The 16,437-nt window shown below is 36.5% G+C and overlaps 1 protein-coding gene across 2 annotated transcripts in view; it reads left to right on the forward strand.

Annotated features, from left to right (window-relative positions):
• CUL3 (cullin 3) overlaps positions 1-16,437 on the forward strand; it is a 98,915-nt gene that overhangs the window by 79,313 nt on the left and 3,165 nt on the right. For both annotated transcript variants that reach the window (XM_060106585.1, XM_060106586.1), the window contains 2 exons: positions 6,144-6,330; positions 16,252-16,397. In XM_060106585.1, coding sequence (XP_059962568.1) covers positions 6,144-6,330; positions 16,252-16,397 — 333 coding nt within the window. The remainder of the gene's footprint in view (positions 1-6,143; positions 6,331-16,251; positions 16,398-16,437) is intronic.

Here is a 16,437-nt window from a genome sequence, read left to right on the forward strand (position 1 = left end):
CTCTCACTGTTGTGGCCTCCCCCATTGCGGAGCACAGGCTCCGGACGCGCAGGCTCCGGACGCGCAGGCTCAGCGGCCATGGCTCACGGGCCCAGCCGCTCCGCGGCATATGGGATCCTCCCAGACCGGGGCACGAACCCGTATCCCCTGCATCGGCAGGCGGACTCTCAACCACTTGCGCCACCAGGGAGGCCCTCCAGGTGTGTTTTTACCTAGGGAATAACTTGAATTTTCAAGCACAAGTTAAATGTGATTGAGTTCTAAAGAATATTGATTAAGTAAGTATTGAGTACCTTACCCAAACATTGTAAGCCTTTTCAGACAGGTGGAATTGAATTATCTTTAACAGCTTGGATGTTTTAATCTGCTGTTCTCATGGATAATATATTTGAAACAAAATAAGCTACTTGATAAATGCTGCAGTTGGTTTTCAGAGTCCTACTTTATAAAGAGCTGGCAAAAATAATGGGATAAACAAAAACATAAATTGATCTTCTTAAGCCATTATTGGAACTGCTAGTAATTTTAATGGTTCAAGCTTCCTTTTCTCGTCCCAGTCAGCTTGCAGTCAGTGAGGCTAGTGAGCAGTGATTTAGGTAGAAGGTAAAATTAAGTAGAAAATTCCTGTAATATTTTAAATTTTAGCTAAGTCACAAACCAAGAAGCCTGAGCGTAAGTAAGTAAAACGCCATTCCTATGGCTCCAGAACCTTCTGACTGTTTGCATCTCAAACCGGGGAATAGTGAAAAGGCACATGAAGTTTTTTGTCTTTACTCACACTATGTGCTTATAGTCAGTCTGCCGCATAAGTTTTATTAGACATCTCTTTTACAGAAATCGCCACAAATTAGAGGAGACAGTTAAAAGTATTTAACTATAGTAATTACTAAAGGAAGCTGATCTCTTATCTTTGAATATTCTTTCTTTCTAAGTTCAGTAAGATGGTGTATTCATTATTTAATGCTACACAACAGGTCTCAAATTCATGTTTTAAAACAACCACTAACAGCTTATTATCTTTCATGGTATTTGTGGGTTGGGGATTCAGGAGGGGCTTTCTGGGTGGTTCTGGCTTGGACTCGTTCGTGAGGTTACATTAAGATGTCAGCTGGGGCTTCAGTTGTCTAATGTTTGTCTAGGGCTGGAAAATGCTATTGGTATGTGCCTTCTTCCACGTGGCTGGCAAGTTTGTTTTGGCTGTTGGTAAGAGGTCTTAGTTTCTCTCCACATAGGCTTTACCAAACATGGCTGTTTGATTGTCCTTGCCTCCTGGTGGCTAACTTTCCCTAGAGCAAGCGATCCAAGAGACCCAGGCAGAACCTGCAGTGCCTTTATGACCCAGCCTTGGACGTCACGTATCGTCACTTCCTTATTTTGTGGGTCACTCAAGTCAGCCCTGATGGAGTGAGGGGACCACACAAGGTTAAAACATACCAGGATCATTGAGGGCCATCTTGGAAACTGCCTACAAAAGGTGACATTTATTGTAGTGTCACATTTAATCTATAGTAGTCAGGCTGCTCAGGCTTTTTCCTCTTTTTATATAGGTTTTGGAATGAAGTCCGTATTGTGACTTAGAACAGCTAAAATACAGAAATACATATAGTGGTAATCTGTACCTTGGATTTTTAGTAATAGCATTTAATTTTTGAAAGAGCTATGGATATTAATACATATTTTTCTGAATGTTCTTTATTATACTGTTCAAAAATTTCTGAGAATGAGTCTGAAATATAAAAGCTAATTGTAGACAGTAACAAAATTAATGTCAGACAGAATTTGAATAGAAAACCATTAAACAACAGTGGTAATTGATATTTCATCGAGAACTTATGACATTAATGTGACATAACAATATATGAAGGAAAATGGTTGGAAGTACAAGGGGAAATAGATAATTCCACAGTTACAGAAATCCTTCACAAATGTACTGATTGACTATACTGTAAAAAAGAGGGATATAGAAGATTTGAATAACACAATTAGCAAATTAAAATTCAAAGCTATACAGGGAACTTTGAACTGAGAAAGCAAAATACACAAATTGTTCTTGGGAAATATCTGAGGCTGGCATAACCTTATTACTAAAACTGAACAAGGAAAATACAAAAAAGGAAGGAAAGCTATAGGTTATTCAAAATAAATACACAAATCTTAAGTAAAATATTATTAGCAAGTTATATTCAGCAGTCTATTGAAATAATAATCCACTCTGTCCAAACAGGGTTTACTCCTGGAATACAAAGAAGGAATTTGTTAACAGATAGTTACTGAGATTTTAAAGTAATAATAAAATTAACTGATCACCTGCTATATTACCAGACATCATTTCAAGGAGAAAGTCAATGATTTCCACAAATGTGCAAAAAGCACGCGAGAAAAGTCAGTCCCCACTTCTTATTTCCAGATGGGGGACTCGTAGCCACCTAAGAATATAATGAAATGCCTAATGGCATATGGGCGTATCTAATGAGAGACCTAAGCTTTAAATAAGAGACCTGAGCAAACAGTAATTAGTAGTAAAATGTTAGACACCTTCCCATTAAGGTTAGGAACAATTTAGGATACCTGCCTTTACTGCTACTATCCAGCCTTGTTCTGCAGGTCCTAATTAACACACTAGAAAAGAAAAAGGAATGAAATTTATAAATATCAGGAGTTGACAAAGTTTGTAGACAGTATGATTGTCAGCTATAATAATCAACTGAGAAATGAGAGTTTGGTTGAAAAGTTTTTCTATAAATCATACTGAACTATAAGTCAGCTTTTCTCTACATCAGAATTAATCTGAAAATGACATGAGGAAAAGGATGTTTTAATAGGAATCATAATCTTTCTAGGAATCATCCTAACACAAAAAGTAGAAGACTTACACGAAAAAGGCAATAAAAGAAAAGAATATGGAAGGGTAAATGTACCTGAAAGGGAAAGCTATGTGTTATAAAGGAGTTTTGTTTTTTTTTTTAAGTCACCTATAAATTCAGTGAAATGTCAGTCCAAATCTGCGGAAGATTTCTTTTCTGTGAAACTTGACAGGCTGATCCCAGAATTCACCTGGGCAAGAAAATACACAAGAATAGGCAAAGAGGGGCAGGGATTTGGGAGATGGGAAGGCCCAGTAAGAGGGAAAGGAGTATGTCTTAATACCCAGACATACCTCAAAGTTAAAATTGTTTTTAACATGTGTAGACAAATAGGTCGTTTGAACAAAATAGGGAGTCCAGAAACAGATTAGTATATACAGAGGTGTTTGGAATGCGATATATTTACCATTTCTAATAAACTAAATTAAAATAACTGCTACTTCATTTGTGGGAATGGAAGGACAGTAGTATGGCGAACTTAGTTCCATATGTCATATCAAATGTAAAATCAAAATCAAATTCCAGATAGATGTAAGCACAAATCTATAAATGTAATAGAAAAAAACAGAATATTTTGATAAGCGTGATATAAGTAAGGCCTTTTTTCAAGCCTGTTACATAAACCACAAAGAAAAAGACTGACAGATTTAACCAAGTAAAAAGTAATAAAACATGTAAATGATGAAATAAGTTAGAAGATAAAGAGTCTAGGAGAAATTTACAGCAAGTAAGAGTATTGAAAACTGTAATACGTAAAGAGCACCAGTAAATCAATACAAAAACAGTTGAATAGAAAAACGTGGAAGAAATACAAATAAATAAAGCACAGAAGAGTTACAGATACCTTGTAAACATAAAAAGATGTTTTTTTCTCCTATTGGTTATAGAAGTACAAATTAAAATAATGAGATACCATTTTTAGCCCAATAGATGGGCAAAAGAAAAAGACAGTTCTGTGTTTGAGGTAGAGAGAATGAATACTTATAACTGCTGTGAAGTTAAATAGTTAAGAAACTTGAAAGGCAGTTTGTCACTGTCTGTCAAATATAAAATCTTTATAACTCTGAGGAAACAAGTACATTTCTAGAAATATGCTTCAGAAACCTAGCTCTTGTACTCAGGCAGAAATGCATGCTCCATCACAAAATTGGATACAATCTCAATCTCCATATTGTGAGAGAGCAGTACTATGGAGTTCCCTGTAGCTTTAACGTCATTATGCAAACATGCAAAATCATCAAGAAATTAATGGAAGAATTCATATGGTGTGATCCTGTTTATATTTAACACTAATACTAGTGTATAGGTAAGTATATTAATGTACATACATGTATATGTGTATTTGTATTCATGTGTGTGTGTGTGTATATATATATGTAGATGTATTTTTAAAAATGGCATAGAAGGATGAACATTGAATTGCAGTACAGACAGTTCCTGACTTATGGTGGTTTGACTTAAGTTTTTTCAACTTTATGATGGCACAAAGCAGTACGCATTCGGTTGAGGCTGTACTTTGAATTTTGATCTTTTCCCAGGCTGGGATCAGCAAGCTGCAGCTCTCAGCTAGGTGATCACAAGAGTAAACAACTGATACACTTACCACCATTCTGTACCCATACAACCATTCTGCTTTTTACTTTTAGTACAATATTCAATAATTACATGAGATATTCAACACTATTATAAAAAATAGGCTTTGTGTTAGATGATTTTGCCCAACTATAGGCTAAGGTACGTGTTCTGAGCATGTTTAAGGCGAGCTAGGCTCAGCTAGGATGTTCAGTAGGTTACACGCATTAGATGCATTTTCAGCTTATTCAGTGCTGTGAGGTTATTAGGACATAACCCCGTTGTGATTTGAAGAAGATCTGTAGCTACCTCTAGGAATGATCTGTAGTTGTTAAAATACCACCTAAGAAGGTATTTCCGGTTCTTTGACTATGGTTAAACAATAAAACATGTAAATAAATCACTTTTAGCATGTACATAGTAAATACAGTTAACATTCTAATTAATAGCACCTATTTAATTTGCTGGGATTAACATTTATATGTCTAAAGTATGTAGACATACTGAGATCATTTGAAGCAAGGGAATATGCATCAACATCACTAAAGGTCACATTTCTTTCAGTCTCACTGACCTGACAGTCCTTTAGAAAAGCCTAAACTGTTCCTCAGAGACTTGTGAAAGGGAGAACAACTCTTTCCAGATCAGTTACATACGCTGAATAACACCATCTTTACGCCCACTCTTCCTGAGCTCCTTTTGAGAAAAAAACAGCTTTATACAGTGAATCAAAATGATGTATCCTAATATGAAGATTTGCTGCACCATACAGTACATGTAGATGTGAAGGGACTAAATCATATACATGTACAATTCTCTTACTGTCCCATTGACATAAAAAGAATATAATGAATTTAAAAGTTACAGATTCACTCTTTTCCTGAACTGCTTGTTTTTCCAGTATTACATTTTATTCATGCCATAATAATGTAGCAAAAATTACCACCTGGGCCTCTCTGGTGGCGCAGTGGTTGAGAGTCCGCCTGCCAATGCAGGGGACATGGGTTCATGCCCCGGTCGGGGAAGATCCCACATGCCGTGGGGCGGCTGGGCCAGTGAGCCATGGCCGCTGAGCCTGCGCGTCCGGAGCCTGTGCTCCGCAACGGGAAAGGCCACAACAGTGAGGCCCGCGTACAACAACAACAAAAAAAAATTACCACCACTTCAAAACATATTTCATATTGCTTTTCATATTTAGTATTAATTATCAAGTATTTAATTTTTTTTAATTTGGTTATACAGGCAGTAAAAATGGTCAACTTGGATTGTAAATTTTGATACTATGATAGAAGACCTTAGGTCAGGCTTACTTTGCTTATTTCTAGGAAAGAAGTTGCTAAGCAAAAGAGTAATATGGATAAACTTGAGAGGAAGATTGTAGAGTATTTCTAAAATTAGCAATCATATGTTGATTAACACTTTGCTTTTTACCTAAATATTAAAGCAGGTCCCTTAATAATCTCTGCTGGATGACATTCTTAGACTGTGCTTTATAACTCTGAAACAAAAAGTATATGTCTTTTCAGTATTTTGTAATTTGAACTACCTTTTTCTATAATTTGTTCAAATAAGAGATTTTAGAGTCATAATAGGAAGTTCTTTGTTGTAAATTATTTAATGGAATTACCTCTAATTACTGCTTGGTCAATTTCACTTACTAATTAATCTTTCAAAAAGTCTAATTATGTTAATCTGATGAAATTTCAGGAAATCCAACAAGAGACAGATATCCCTGAAAGAGAACTTGTTAGAGCCCTGCAGTCCCTCGCCTGTGGTAAACCAACACAGCGGGTTCTCACAAAGGAACCCAAGTCAAAGGAAATAGAAAATGGTCACATATTTACAGTTAATGATCAGTTCACATCCAAACTACACAGAGTCAAGATTCAAACAGGTATCTGGAATTATATTTCTCTCTCTAAAAAAATTATATGTATTTCTTCTTTCTAAAAAAATTCTTAATTGTTGGATTTCTATTTTTTAAAAAGTAATGCTTTTCTGGTGCTGCATGACATACAGGCTTAAGAAATAAAGCACTTTTATTGATATGTGTTCCTGTCAAAATGCAGTTGAATCCAAGTACAGTAAGCATTTTAAAAAGTCATTCATAATGTGAACAAGTATTTATTTCCATATGGTTTTCAACAAGTGAAATATAATTTTATGAACATATTAGTACTTATAATTGTTTTTAACTGGTTTAACTAATAGTCATTGATGTCTATTTTAAAACATTTACAAATTTCTCAACATTGGGAGTTACCTACTTAAAATTTAATCTTTAATGCAACTATTTATATTTGATAAATTCTAAGTTTCAAAATTTAAAAACCCATATTCTCTGTCTAACTGAAAACCAGTGATGACCCTGTTGTGAACAGATTTTGGTACAGCTTTTTTTTAGGTTGATGGTAAACGTCCTACTTATTGTATATTTAGCAATGTAAGGTGTATATTTTCTATGCATTTAAGGAGTAAAAAAGGCACTTCACCTTTGCTGATTTTTAAAACTCTAATGTAGCTTGCTATCTGGTTTCAAAACTAGTATTAGGTAAGCTTCCCAGTGGTAGTTTATCCATTACAGCTAATATATCTGTACAGTAAGATTAACTTTTTAAATGACTACAATTTTCTGATTTGAAAATGGTTTTTCATTATGTATTAATAAAAGATAAAGTCTTTTTTAAATTATTTTATTTTTTTTTAATTATTTAATGTTAAATATACAATTGATTGCCGGAATATATTGATTCAAGAACTTTTTATATACACTTTTGTTTTTCTTTTTGACCCTAATTCGATATTCTTTTCAAAGCAGGGTGGTCTCTCTTTACAATCTTGACTACTTTGTCCCATCATTGCAAACCTTATCATTGTATCTTATCTTCATCACCAAAATTGATCCATATCTTTGGGACACAGATGTATATTAAAAATAAAACAGAACTGTGCTAAGGAGGGTCATGGAATAAAATTTCTTCTTCTCCCAGTACAAGACATATGACTTTATAGTTTTGGGCAAAAATGGGTTTTGGATATCAGGACTTACTTGAATCTCAGATTTGGAGGATATATGGTGATACATATCTGAAATACCTAGCCTCACCCTGCTTTATCCTAAATAAATAAGTGTCTTTGTAATGCAGGATTCCATCATGCCCTGCAAATATTGTCAGATATTATTGTGATTATCAAAAAAATAGTCTTCTTCATAGATTGTTAATTTTTGGTGTTAAGTGTGTGTGTATAGTATTTTAGATCTGATTAAAATAGGAATAGTTATACATGATGAAGAATTTGACTCGATGACCTTTTAAAGTTCTTTTCAGCTGTAAAATTCTGTAAAGAAAAATGTTTTTTATTTTGAAATGGTGCTTAGATTATCTTGGCTCTTACTGACATTTTGTAGAAGTTAAAATTTTCTCTCTAGTGATGCGTATTGTGACCACATAGTTTTTTTAAAGTTGTCAGAATACATGTTTGCCTTTTTGAGAAAGTACTCAGGCTTGTAATCAAATATTCAGAGAGGCTGATCTTACCTACTTATGCTGCTTTTTACCGTGGTCAGTAATAGACATTCAAGCAAAAACTGAAAAGCATTTACTCAAATAACACAACCTTTGAAAAGAATTAGATTTGTTGTATTTTACAGTGATTTCTATAGTTGACAGCCTTCCCCACCACCAGCACTCACCTTCTCTGTCCTTTTCCTCCTAATACATCTAGATACTTAGGTACCCACCTACACAGCACATACCCTTGTTCTGCTCTTCGTAAATGCAGAGAGTATTGTGCTAGGCTCTGGGAGTGAGCTCCTGCCCTCACATTTTTTTTTTTTTTTTTTTCTTTTTGCGGTATGCGGGCCTCTCACTGTTGTGGCCTCTCCCGTTGCGGAGCACAGGCTCCGGATGCGCAGGCCCAGCGGCCATGGCTCACGGGCCCAGCCGCTCCGCGGCATATGGGATCCTCCCAGACCGGGGCACGAACCCTTATCCCCTGCATTGGCAGGCAGACTCTCAACCACTGCGCCACCAGGGAGGCCCCTGCCCTCACATTTTTAAAAACATCATAATTCAGTGTGTATCACCACAATCTTCCCATTTATCTTGGAGTATATTAATTTAGGTGACCAGATTTAGATGAACCAAGTGGATTGTTAAAAAGTTGTTTATTTCCCTCCACCATTTTATTTTATATATTTTCACATCTGCAGGAAAAGTGAAAAACGCTCTAATAGATAATCGTTAAAATTTTGCCACATTTGCTCAAGCACCCTTATTTCCACCCTCGCGCTCTCCCTCTCCTCCCTTCATATATGTATATATTTCCTACAGCATTTTTTAAAATAGCTCTTTATTGGAGTATAATTGCTTCACAATACTGTGTTAGTTTCTGTTGCACAAGAAAGTGAATTAGCCGTGTCCCCATATCCCCTCCCTTTTGAGCCTCCCTGCCATCCTCTCTATCCCACGTCTCTAGGTCATTGCAAAGCACTAAGCCCATCTCCCTGTGCTATGCAGCTGCTTCCCATCAGCCAACTATTTTACATTCGGTAGTGTATGTGTGTCGATGCTACTCTCACTTCGCCCCAGTTTCGCCCTCCCACCCCATGTCCTCAAGTCCATTTTCTATGTCTACCTCTTTTTTATAGATTCCACATATATGTGTTAATATATGATATTTGTTTTTCTCTTTCTGATTTACTTCACTCTGTGTGACAGACTCTGGGTCCATCCACCTCACTACAAATAACTCGTTTTCTTTTTATGGCTGAGTAATATTCCATTGTATATAAGTGCCACATCTTTTTTATCCATTCATCTGTCATTGGACATATAGGTTGGTTCCATGTCCTGGCTATTGTAAATAGTGCTGCAGTGAACATTGTGGTACATGTCTCTTTCTGAATTATGGTTTTCCCAGGGTATATGCCCAGTGGGATTGTTGGGTCATATGGTAATTCTAGTTTTAGTTTTTTAAGGAACCTCCATACTGTTTTCCATAGTGGTTGTATCAGTTTACATTCCCACCAACAGTGCAGGAGAGTTCCCTTTTCACCACACCCTTTCCAGCATTTACTGTTTCTAGATTTTTTTATAATGGCCATTCTGACCAACGTGAGGTTATACCTCATTGTAGCTTTGATTTGCATTTCTCTAATAATTAGTGATATTGAGCATCTTTTCATGTGCCTCTTGGCCATCTGTGTGTCTTCCTTTGTGAAGTGTCTGTTTAGGTCTTCCACCCATTTTTAAACTGGATTGTTTGTTTTTTTGATATTGAGCTCCATGAGCTGTTTGTATATTTTGGAGATTAATCCTTTGTTTTTTCATTTGCAAATATTTTCTCCCATTCTGAGGGTTGTCTTTTTGTCTTGTTTATGGTTTCCGTTGCTGTACAAAAGCTTTTAAGTTTAATTAAGTCCCATTTGTTTATTTTTGCTTTTATTTCCCTTACTCTAGAAGGTAGGTCAAAAAAGATCTTGCTGTGGTTTATGTCAAAGAGTGTTTTTCCTATGTTTTCCCCTAAGAGTTTTATAGTGTCTGGTCTTACATTTAAATCTTTAACCCATTTGGAGTTTATTTTTGTGTATAGTGTTAGGTAGTGTTCTAATTTAATACTTTTACATGGAGCTGTCCAGTTTTCCCAGCACCACTTATTGAAGAGGCTGTCTTTTCTCCATTGTATGTTCTTGCCTCCTTTGTCGTAAATTAGTTGACCATATGTGCGTGGGTTTATCTCTGGGCATTCTGTCCCATACCATTGATCTGTATTTCTGTTTTTGTGCCACTACCGTACTGTCTTGATTACTGTAGCTTTGTGGTGTAGTTTGAAGTCGGGGAGCCTGATTCCTCCCAGCTCCGTTTTTCTTTCTCAAGATGCTTTGGCTATTCGGGGTCTTCTGTGTTTCCATACGAATTGTAAACTTTTTTGTTCTAATTCCGTGAAGAATGCCATTGGTAGTTTGATAGGGATTGCATTGAATCTGTAGCTTGCTTTGGGTAGTATAGTCATTTTCACAGTATTGATTCTTCCAACCCAAGAACATGATATATTTCTCCATCTGTTTATGTCATCTTTGATTTCTTTCATAAGTGTTTTATAGTTTTCTGAGTACAAGTCTTTTGCCTCCTTAGGCAGGTTTATTCCTAGGTATTTTATTCTTTTTGTTGCAGTGGTAAACGGGAGTGTTTCCTTAATTTCTCTTTCTGATTTTTCATTGTTGGTGTATAGGAATGCCAGAGATTTCTGTGCATTAATTAATTTTGTATCCTGCAACCTTACCAAATTCATTGATTAGTTCTAGTAGTTTTCTGGTGGCGTCTTTAGGATTTTCTACGTATAAATAATATCATGTCATCGGCCAACAGTGACACTTTTACTTCTTCTTTTCCAATTTGTATTCCTTCTATTTCTTTTTCTTCTCTGATTGCTGTGGCTAGGACTTCCAAAACTGTGTTGAATAGTAGTGGCGAGAGTGAACATCCTTGTCGTGTTCCTGATCTTAGTGGAAATGCTTTCAGTTTTTCATCATTGAATATGATGCTTGCTGTGGGTTTGTCATATATGGCCTTGATTATGTTGAGGTAGGTACCCTCTATGCCCATTTTCTGGAGAGTTTTTGTCATAAATGGGTGTTGAATTTTGTCACAAGCTTTTTCTGCATCTATTGAGATGATCATATGGTTCTTATTCCTTAATTTGCTAATGTGGTGTATCACATTGATTGATTGCATATATTGAAGAATCCTTGCATCCCTGGGAGAATTCCCACTTAATCATGGTGTATGGTCCTTTTAATGTGCTGTTGGATTCTGTTTGCTAGTATTTTGTTGAGGTTTTTTTCCATCTGTGTTCATCAGTGATATTGGTCTATAATTTTCCTTTTTTGTGATACCTTTTTCTGGTTTTGGTATCAGGATGATGGTGGCTTCGTAGAATAAATTTGGGAGTGTTTCTCCCTATGCAATTTTTTGGAAGAGTTTGAGAAGGATGGGTGTTAGCTCTTCTCTAAATGTTTGATAGAATTCGCCTGTGAAGCCATCTGGTCCTGGACTTTTGTTTGTTGGAAGATTTTTAATTATGGTTTCAATTTCATTATTTGTGATACATCTGTTTATATTTTCTAATTCTTCCTGGTTCAGTCTTGGAAAATTGTACCTTTCCAAGAATTTGTCCATTTCTTCATGGTTGTCCATTTTATTGGCATATAGTTGTTTGCAGTAGTCTCTTATAATTCTTTGTATTTCTGCAGTGTCAGTTGTGATTTCTCCTTTTTCATTTCTAATTTTATTGATCTGTGTCCTCTCCCTTTTTTTCTTGATGAGTTTGGCTAAAGGTTTATCAGTTTTGTTTATCTTCTCAATGAACCAGCTTTTACTTTTATTGATCTTTGCTATTGTTTTCTTTGTTTGTATTTCATTTATTTCTGCTTTGATCTTTATGATTTCTTTCCTTCTACTGATTTTGGGTTTTCTTTGTTCTTCTTTCTCTAGTTGTTTTAAGTGTAGGGTTAGATTGTTTACTTGAAATTTTTCTTGTTTCTTGAGGTGAGATTGTATTGATATAAACTTCCCTCTTAGAACTGCTTTTGCTGAATCCCATAGGTTTTGGGGTCGTCGTGTTTTCATTGTCATTTGTTTTAGGTATTTTTTTATCTCTTTGATTTCTTCAGCGATCTCTTGGTTATTTAGTAGTGCATTGTTTAGCCTCCATGTATTTGTTTTTTACAGTTTTTTCCCTGTAATTGATTTCCAGTCTCATAGCATTGTGGTCAGAAAAGATGCTTGATACAATTTCAATATTCTTACATTTTTCAAGGCTTTATTTGTGACCCAAGATGTGATCTATCCTGGAGAATGTTCCTTGTGCACTTGAGAAGAAAGTGTATTCTGCCACTTTGGGGTAGAATGTTCTATAAATATCGATTAGATCTATCTGGTCTCTTGTGTCATTTAAAGGTTGTGTTTCCTTATTTATTCTCTGTTTGGATGATCTGTCCATTGGTATAAATGAGGTGTTAAAGTCCCCTACTATTACTGTGTTTTTGTCAATTTCTCCTTTCATGGTTGTTAGCATTTGCCTTATGTATTTAGGTGCTACTGTGTTGGTGCCTAAACATTTATAATTGTTGTGTCTTCTTCTTGGATTGATCCTTTGATCATTATGTAGTGTCCCTCCTTATCTCTTATAACAGTCTTTATTTTAAAGTCTATTTTATCTGATACAAGTATTGCAACTTCAGCTTTCTTTCCATTTGCATGGAATATCTTTTTCCATTCCTTCAGTTTCAGTCTGTATGTGTCCCTAGGTCTGAAATGGGTCTCTTCTAGACAGCATTTTTTGTATCCATTCAGCAAGTCTGTGTCTTTTGGTTGGAGCATTTAATCCATTCACGTTGAAGGTAATAATCAAGATGTATGTTCCTATTACCATTTTCTTAATTGTTTTGGGTTTGTTTTTGTGGGTCTTTTTCTTCTCTTGTGTTTCCCCCTTAGAGAAGTTTCTTGAGCGTTTGTTGTAAAGCTGGTTTGGTGGTGCTGAATTCTCTTAGCTTTTGCTTGTCTGAAAAGCTTTTGACTAATCCATCGAATCTTAATGACATCCTTGCTGGGTAGAGTAATCTTGGTTGTAGGTTTTTCTCTTTCATCACTTTAAGTGCCACTCCCTTGTGGCCTGCAGAGTTTCCACGGAAAAATCAGCTGATAACCTTATGGGGATTCCTTTGTATGTTATTTCTTGTTTTCCCTTGCTGCTTTTAATATTTTTTCTTTGAATTTAATTTTTTTTACTTTGATTAATATGTGTCTTGGTGTGTTTTTCCTAGGGTTTATCCTGTATGGGACTCTGTGCTTCCTGGACTTGGGTGACTATTTCCTTTCCCATGTTAGGGAAGTTTTCAATTATAATCTCTTCAAATATTTTCTCAGACCCTTTCTTTTTCTCTTCTTTTTCTGGGACCCCTCTAATTTGAATGTTGGTGCGTTTAGTGTTGTCCCGGTGGTCTCTGAGATTGTCTTCAATTCTTTTCACTCTTTTTTCTTTATTCTGCTCCTCGGCAGTTATTTCCACCATTTTGACTTCCAGCTCACTGATTTGTTCTTCTGCCTCAGTTATTCTGTTAACTGTTTCCTTCTAGTGTAATTTTCATTTCAGTTATTATGTTGTTCATCTCTGTTTGTTCTTTAGTTCTTCTAGATCTTTGTTAAACATTTCTTGTTTGTTCTCAATCTGTACCTCCATTCTATTTCTGAGATTCTGGATCTTCTTTGCTATCATTATTCTGAATTCTTTTTCAGGTAGATTGCCTATTTCCTCTTAATTTGTTTGGCCTTGTAGGTTTTTACCTTACTCCTTCATCCATGACATGTTTTTTGCTATCTCTTTTTTTTTTTTTTTTTAATGAGTGGGATTGTGTTCCCACCTTACTGGTTGTTTGTCTTGAAGCTTCCAGCACTGGAGTTTGTAGGCTTATTGGGTAGAGCTGGATCTTCGTGCTGAGCTGAGGACCTCTGTGAGTCCTCCCTCTGATGAATATTCCCTGGGGTCTGAGGTTCTCTGTTAGTCCAGTGGTTTGGACTTGGAGTTCCTACCGCAGGAGCTTCCGCCCAACCCCAGGCTCATGAACCAAGATCCTGCAAGCCACCTGGGGCAGCAAAAAAAAAAGAACAGTAACAAAAAATAAAATTAGATTAGAAAATTAACATATGTTAGGAAGAATATAAAAATATAGATGAATCAACAACCAGAAGGTACATCAGATCAGTACCACAATAGTAGAAAGAAAAAGAAAAAAAGGGGGAGGGGCCTTGGCTGTGGGGGGGGCTGCTTAAGCAAGGGAGAGGTTTGGGTGGTGGGCGGGGCCTATGCACAGGACCCACAGGGCTGGAAAAGGCCCTGGGGGCTGTGGAGGGTGGAGCTTAGGCTCAAGGAACAGAAGGGGCCCAGGCATGCCCCCCACCCCTGGTCTTAGAGGGCAGGGGACCTCACCTAGGGGCTCAGCAGGCTTCCTGGGCTCGAGTGGTGGGGCAGATGCCCTCCTCTCCTCTCCTGCGCCTCTGGTCTAGGAGGGCCCCTCCTGATCTCCTGGGCCTCCCTCCTGTTCCCCCAAGGACCTACGTGGCCTGGAGGGGACTTTGCAGGGCAGGGGACTGGCCTGGGAGCTCAGCAGGCTCCTTTCCCACTCTTCCTGGTGAGTCCCTCCTGCCTGTGTACCCAGCCTCAGGGGTGCCGATCCTGTCTGGCCTCCACTTCTCCACCCGCCTCAGTCCCCCTGTGTCATACCAGTTCACTTTGCAGTTCCTCCCGTCTCCTTGGGCATGAGAGTCACCCACCAGCAGCCGGCAGGTGCCGTAGTTGTGGGGAGACGCTAACTCCGCATCTTTCCACACTGCCATCTTGACTCCACCTCCTTTCCTACAGCCTTTTAACTTAATTTGCAAACATTATAACACTTCCCACTTAAATACTTGAGCATATACCTACCTCAGAATTATATCACACCCCCAAAAATTAATAATTCCAAACATCTATATATCACCCATATTTACATTCCACAGTTGTCTCAAAAATGCCTTTCATATCTTATTTTTTGGATCCAGGATTCAGTCAAGGGTTCCACATTACATTGATTTTAATGTTTCTTTAGTTCTATTTTAGTTCTGTTCAATCTAATCCAGTGTCTCTTTTTTTTCCCCTTATGACATTGAATTTTTGAAGAAAAGCATTTTTCTTCTTTAGTTGAGCATTTTATTCTAATTTTACTCTTTTTTATTAAGGTATTGATTAACTTGGGGGAAGACATTGAAAGCAGAATTCTTAACCAAGGGATTCTAATTAGAAACAGCTGAATGAATATGCATACCAAAATGATCTTCTAAATTGTACAGTCTGCTCTCTCCTGGTTGTGCCCAGGCCTACCTAAGTCAGCAATGTTGCATATGGTTCTTTGTAATTTTACAGTTTCTCCTTCCAGAAACTTCACATCTATCTCCTATTGATGACCAAATAAACAAAAAAAAACCTTTCTCTGCTGCTTCAATTAGAGCAAAGTTATAAGAGAAAGGGACTTTTATACTTAATTCTTTAGCAGTTGCCTTGAAGACTATAGGGAATAACATAAGACTTCTAAAGAGTGGAATATCACTAGTTTCCATTAGTGATATTGAGATTATGACATTTAATAATTACTAAGATACATGACAAGAAATTGTTGAATAATTGATGAGATGTACAAAAGAATTGTTATGGAGTTTGGTTAAGTGACATTCTAGTGGTACTTTAAATTTTTTATCTAGTTAACTAAATCTTGGCAATACATGTTCTTTCCTCCTCTTAAAGTCCCCACATTTCTCCTGTTTGAGGTGCTTTTGGTGAGGTTTAACTTGGAGTCATGGTGGTAAAATACTAGTTAACCTCTGGAAGTCACAAGCAATGAAAATTATTTACTGATAATTTTACTGCTAAATATATCCAGCTAGTGTTCTTCTAGGAAAGGAATCATTGAATTTTATAAAAATAAAATTGGTTTTATTAACTCTGTAAAATTAAACTCCTAATATTTAAAAAGAATAATTTAGAATTGAAGAATTTTTATATCACTACTTGTTAATTATTTAAATATTTATTAAAGTAAACGTTGAATTAGGCACTTTTTGAGTGTTTAATTAATAAGTATGTGTGTGGTGTATATTCAGAGGTTGACATTGATTTCTCTCTTGATAATAGTAAATTATATTAAGTTTGCTTATAAACATTTTTCCTTACCTTTGAAATTTACATCATAACATGGTAAATGTCTTTATTTCTCTTTTAGTTGCTGCCAAACAAGGTGAATCTGACCCAGAAAGGAAAGAAACAAGGCAGAAAGTAGATGACGACAGAAAACATGAGATAGAAGCTGCTATAGTGCGGATAATGAAATCTAGGAAGAAGATGCAGCACAATGTGTTAGTAGCAGAGGTGAGGACACTTCCAGACTGGATTAATGTAGAAAAGACAA

Source organism: Mesoplodon densirostris, chromosome 8 (genome assembly GCF_025265405.1).
Source record: "Mesoplodon densirostris isolate mMesDen1 chromosome 8, mMesDen1 primary haplotype, whole genome shotgun sequence".
Classification (NCBI taxonomy): Eukaryota; Metazoa; Chordata; class Mammalia; order Artiodactyla; family Ziphiidae; genus Mesoplodon; species Mesoplodon densirostris.